The sequence below is a fragment of the Scyliorhinus torazame genome, chromosome 7, assembly GCF_047496885.1.
Source record: "Scyliorhinus torazame isolate Kashiwa2021f chromosome 7, sScyTor2.1, whole genome shotgun sequence".
NCBI lineage: Eukaryota > Metazoa > Chordata > Chondrichthyes > Carcharhiniformes > Scyliorhinidae > Scyliorhinus > Scyliorhinus torazame.
This window is the reverse complement of record NC_092713.1, coordinates 292,335,129-292,341,128: the sequence shown is the minus strand read 5'-3', so window position 1 is coordinate 292,341,128 and position 6,000 is coordinate 292,335,129. Positions and strand designations below refer to the sequence as shown.

At 43.9% G+C, this 6,000-nt stretch overlaps 1 protein-coding gene across 4 annotated transcripts in view; it reads left to right on the top strand.

The window, feature by feature from the left end:
* The window catches only part of atox1 (antioxidant 1 copper chaperone), a 37,019-nt gene that overhangs the window by 10,054 nt on the left and 20,965 nt on the right, over positions 1–6,000 (top strand). For 3 of the 4 annotated variants that reach the window (XR_011948386.1, XR_011948387.1, XM_072512605.1), the window contains exons 1-2: positions 3,659–3,688; positions 4,153–4,228. Coding sequence is in view for 2 of the 4 variants with exons in the window: in XM_072512605.1 (XP_072368706.1) it covers positions 3,659–3,688; positions 4,153–4,228 (106 nt within the window). In the remaining 2 variants the exon portion in view is untranslated. Of the gene's footprint in view, positions 1–3,658; positions 3,689–4,152; positions 4,229–6,000 lie in introns of those variants that run through there. The other variant, XM_072512606.1, reaches the window with a different exon arrangement.

Sequence of the window (6,000 nt, the reverse complement as noted above, 5' to 3'; positions counted from 1 at the left end):
AGATGCTGAGGGAGTGACTGTTGCACTGAGGGAGATGCTGAGGGTGTGACTGTGGTGCTGAGGGAGATGCTGAGGGAGTGACTGCTACACTGGGAGTTACTGAGGGAGTGACTGCTGCACTGAGGGAGTTACTGAGGGAGTGACTGCTGCACTGAGGGAGATGCTGAGGGTGTGACTGCTGTGCTGAGGAGTGACTGCTGCACTGGGAGTTACTGAGGGAGTGACTGCTGCACTGAGGGAGTTACTTAGGGAGTGACTGCTGCACTGAGGGAGATGCTGAGGGTGTGTCTGCGGCACTGAGGGAGATGCTGAGGGAGTGACTGCTGTGCTGAGGGAGTGACTGCTGCACTGGGAGTTACTGATGGAGTGACTGCTGCACTGAGGGAGTTACTGATGGAGTGACTGCTGCACTGAGGGAGTTACTGAGGGACTAACTGCTACACTGAGGGAGTTACTGCTACACTGAGGGAGTTACTGAGGGGAGTGACTGCTACACTGGGGGAGTTACTGAGGGGACTGACTGCTACACTGGGGGAGTTACTGAGGAACTAACTGCTACACTGGTGGAGTTACTGACGGAGTGACTGCTACACTGGTGGAGTTACTGACGGAGTGACTGCTACACTGAGGTTGTTACTAACCGAGTGACTGCTACATTGAGGGAGTTACTGCTACACTGAGGGAGTTACTGACTTTCAGATGAGGGGTTTAAACCAAAGCCCATTTAGATCCCGTGGCACTATTTGAAAAAGAGGAGTGAAATCATTTCTTCTCAACCAAACCTAAAACAGCTGATTTGGTCATTGATTTTACTGCAGTTTGTCCTATAAACGGTGAGGTAATCATTAGCAGATAATCTGTTTCGTTCTATTGACCAGGGGATAAATAATGGCATGGGATCTCTTATATTCATCTGAGTAGACAGAGGTGACCTTGATTTAAAAAAAATAATAATTTAGAGTACCCAATTCATTTTTTCCAATTAAGGGGCAATTTAGCGTGGCCAATCACCTAGCCCGCACAATATCTGTGGGGCGAAACCCACGCAAACACGGGGAGAATGTGCAAACTCCACGCGGACAGTGACCCAGCGCCGGGATCGAACCTGGGACCTCGGTGCCGTGAGGCAGCAGTGCTAACCACTGTGCCAACATGTTGTCCAAGGAATATTAAGAAATCCCAGAACTTGGGGTCTTGGCCAGCAATAGCAGAGCGGTTAAAATTGGGGATATTCAAGAGACCAGAATTGGAAGAACGCGCACATCCTTTGAGCATTGTAGAGCTGGAGGAAATTGCAACGAAAGCGAGGGACACGGCCATAGCTGCATTTGAACATAAGGACTTTATAAAGAAAATGCAGTAGAACCCTTTGTCTAAAGTGGGTTTGAAATTTATCTGAAATCGTCAATTTTTATAATGTTAGCTGCATCGGCTCTTGATTCGAAGGTGTCTAATTTGAATGATCTCATTCAACTTTTTGAGCAAAAAGGCTCAATTTGAATTACCAGATAATTAGATTTTTTTATATTGAAAATGCTTTTGAATGAACAATCGAGTGCGGTTCATCTGAATAGTTCCTGCGTGAGAGAATAGTAGCACAAAGGAGACGCAGCGTTTTCAGGTTGGACAAGTATTTAATTTTTGAAAGGCAGTTTTGATCTGGTGGAGGATGGGGGACTCTTTGGGAGGCAGGAAGAGATTAAGTTGAGGGTTATTGGGGCGTGAAAGTGTACTCTTGCTGAAAGTGGAATTGAAGTACAAAATTAGCTAAGGGCTGATTGATTGGTGGGGCAGGCTAAAGAGGTTGACCACCTATTTCTTGCGTTCAATGGTCGATTAGATGATTCAAATTATGTAATTTGGAATTGAGTAAAATGTAATACCTTTTAGGAAAATTGATTTCAGAATCATTTTGAATGGGATTAATGTGGCACAAAATGGGAGGGATTGGATATTTAATATTCCTGAATGTAAGTTATTCCAGAATGAAAAGAAAGGATAAAAGGAAATGTAGCAGTTTTAATTAGGGAAAATATCACAGAGCTTAGAAAAAAACTGTCCGAGGGGGTCAAAGATTGAATCTATTTGGTTTGAGTAAAGAACTGCAAAAGAGCTGTTATGCTACACGTTCTGTTTCATAGTTCACCAAGTACTGCAAAGGACATAGAGGAGCAAAGAATCATTGAGAGATGCAAGAACTGAAGAGTAATGAGAAACTTCAACTATCCCAATAGGGAAGATTGTATTGTATTAAGGGCAGAGTTATGGAGAGGGTCAAGGAGTAAACTAAAATGAAAGTACTTAACTGGAGGAGGGCTATTTTCTAGCCTGGGTAAATTGGAGTCAAAGACCAGCGGACAAAAATGTATTAAAACAATGGCAGCCTTGTAAAGAGATGGTTTGGGTGTCTGGCTGCATTCTCTCGAGAGGAAAGGGAGAGGGCACCAAAAAACAGAGTTCCCTGGATGATAAAGGACTTAAGAGAGTGGGATGAAGTAAGTGGGCGAATGGCAAATGTCAGCTTGATGATGCAAGAAGGAATTAGGATGAATATAAAAAGCACAGAGGAGAAATGAAAAATAAATAAAGATCAGCAAGAGTCACTACAAGATTGGATTGCTGTCTAACAAAAGGGAATCCAAGAGTCTTCTGTGGGCACGTTATATATTTTAGGCATATTAACAGTAAAAGAGTTGCCAGTGAAGTGACGGCTTATGTGTTTTTTTTTTACACAGAGGGTAGTGGGTGCCTGGAACTTGCTGCCGGAGGAGGTGGTGGAAGCAGGGACGATAGTGACATTTAAGGGGCATCTTAACAAATACACGAATAGGATGGGAATAGAGGGATACGGATGCAGGAAGTGTAGAAGATTTTAGTTTAGACGGGCAGCATGGTCGGCACAGGCTTGGAGGGCCGAAGGGCCTGTTCCTGTGCTGTATTGTTCTTTGTTCTAAGAGCCAAAATGGAGGTCTATTGTTGGTGGCAGAGGTTTGGCTGAGGCACTCGATGAGTAGAGTGTATCAGTGTTTACCATTGAAGAGCACTTTGCCAAAGCTCTAGTAGAGGAAGTTTGTAGGATACTGGTTAAGATAAAATAAGAGAGGGCAGCACGGTGGCACAGTGGTTAGCATTGCTGCCTCACGGCACCGAGGTCCCAGGTTCGATCCCGACTCTGGGTCACTGTCCGTGTGGAGTTTGCACATTCTCCCCATGTTTGCATGGGTTTCACCTCCACAACCCAAAAATGTGCAGGGTAGGTGGATTGGCCACGCTGAATTGCCCCTTAATTGGAAAAAATGAATTGGGTACTCTAAATTTTTTATTTAAAAAAAAATAAGAGATTGAGGAGGTACCAGAAAGACTGTTGATGTTTAAAGTAAATCTGTCAGCAAGTCTTAATGGGATGCTCCCTCGGTAACAGGGTGCACAAGGGCAGCGGAGTTGATAGTCTATATGGATTTTCTTTTTTTAATTTTTTCCAATTAAGCGGCAATTTAGTGCAGCCAATCCACCTATCCTGCACATCTTTGGGTTGTGGGGTTGAGACCCACGCAGACACGCGGAGAATGTGCAAACTCCACATGGACAGTGACCCGGGGCCGAGATCAAACCCGGGTCCTTGGCATTGTGAAGCAACAGTGCTAACCACTGTGACACAATGCCACCCTTGCCAATGGATTTTCAAAAGGTATTTGGTAAAGTGCCACATGAAAGGCTTGTTAACCAAATTGAAGCTGGTTGGGTAAAAGGGGCATGAATACAGAATTGACTGAGGGATAGAAGGAGCTATAAAATGGGTGTTCCCTAGGGTTTAAAACTAGCACCGCTAATGCTTTTGATGTACGTTAGTGATTTGGGCTTGGGGGCCGGAATTGAACCCTGGTGCTGTGATGCAGCAGTGCTAACCACTGTGACAACTTGTTGTCCAAGTGATATTAAGAAATCCCAGAACTTGGGGTCTTGGCCTGCAATGGCAGAGCGGTCAAAATTGGGGATATTCAAGGGATCAGAATTGGAGGAACGCGCATATCCTTTGAGCATTGTGGAGCTGGAGGAAATTGCAACGAGAGCGAGGGGCCATAGCTGCATTTGTACATAAGGATGAGAATTTTAAAATGAGAACTTTAAAATGTCTTCAAATATCTTTTGCAGAAACACGAGTTCTTTGTCGATATGACCTGTGAAGGCTGTTCTTCCGCTGTGACCAGAGTGCTGAAGAAGCTCGGAGGTTAGCTTTAAAGTTTTGCATTCGAGCTTCTCTGATTTTGATCTTTCATTTTATTCAGTATACGAACTAAACAGGTGTTCAAGTTCTAACTTTATTTTCTGTTCGGTTTTACAGACAATAATATACTTCCAATCGAATTAGTCACCAGTTCTTAACATGAGGAAAGACATTTTGATATTGGTTCTAAATTTATCCTTTACCAGTTTGGCTCTCGCCCCTTTTCTACCCTTCCAATGTAATTTTCCAGATTTACTTTTTAATAATTTGAAAGGTAACCACTCGGAAACAATTTTTTCATAAGTCTTGCCTCCTAGAAATTGGGGTGAGCCTTCTAGCTTTCCTGCACTGGCTTCAGGCATTGAATGCTTGATCTTCTACCTCAACTTCACTTTCACACCCTATCCCTCGCTTCCATTATGTCCAAAGATTATCAACCTCTGTCTTGAATAAATGCCATGATGTGGAGCAATGACTGCAATAAATGCAATGACTGAGTAACCACAGCCCTCTGGGGTAGCAAAATCCAAAGATTCACAACCTCCTGAGTGAAGACATTTCTACTGATTCTTAAATGGCTGGTTCTTTATCCTAATAGCATGATTCCTAGATCGAGATCTCCAGACCGGGCAATAGCCTCTGTTCATCGAAAACATTGTGACAAAGGAGGGCGAAAATAAACACACTTAAGCTTTTGCCCACACTCGCGGGCAAGGTAATAGGCTGAGATGGCAAAGGGAAAAGTGTCAGTGGACTAAGACCTTTGTTTCCAGCTGGTAATTGCTAACTGCAAGGAATTTGTTAGTTGAGGAAAGCTTCACTAGCCCCGATATTTGTTACCCTTGAATGCTATGCTACCCTTGAATGGAGGGAGGAGTCGGATGCAGCTGGACAACAAATGACTTTGGCCCCCACAATCCAGAATGACTCGGGGGAGTGTGTGGAACTGAAGGGCTGACCTTTTGTTAACTAATTTCATCTTGGTTCAGTGGTAACACTTTTCCCTCTGGGAGAGTCTGGATTTAAGAGACTGACCTCTCCCGTTTTCAGCAGCCGAGGGCACAGAGGTCGATTGTGGTGCCTCCATTGTCAATCTCGTTGAGTTTGCCTTTCTTCACCCTTTCCCAAAACTCTGCTGCCTGTATTGTAACGCGCACCAAGTGTTGTACACCTGCCACCCATGACATTGGCTTTCAGTGCAGCAATGCCTCCATTTTAAAATTCTCAGCCCTCCTGACCTTGTCTCTCTTTATTTCTGTAACTTCCTTAATGCTCCTAAATCTCTCCCTTCCTCCAATTCTGACCACTTGCCCATTCCCGATATGTATCACTATTATTGGTGCCTCTGCCTTAGTTGCCTGGCCCCTGGGCTCTAGAATTCCCTCCCTAAGCCCCTCTGCTCCTCTCTCCTTTTACGATGCTCCTTAAAACCAACTGCTTCAATCAAGCTTTTGATCAGCTAATATCTCTTGTGGTTGAGTGTCAACGTTTTGTTTGATTGCACTCCCAATGCAGCGCCTTATAAGTGCACGCTATTTACTCAGCTCAGACCAGGGTATTGAACTCTATGGCGAGTGTCAAACTGAAAAATGCAATTGTCCAGCGAGCCGTTAAGGAAGCTCAAATGGTTTTCGACTAAATAGTGGCGCCTTTTATTTTTGCTGTTGTGTCGATCTTGTGTTTAATAGCTTTAATTATTTTTAGGGACTAGCTTAAGTTCTCTTTGATGTTGAAAATTCTGAAGGCAGTCAGTTGTAAAATTAATTATCTGTGAT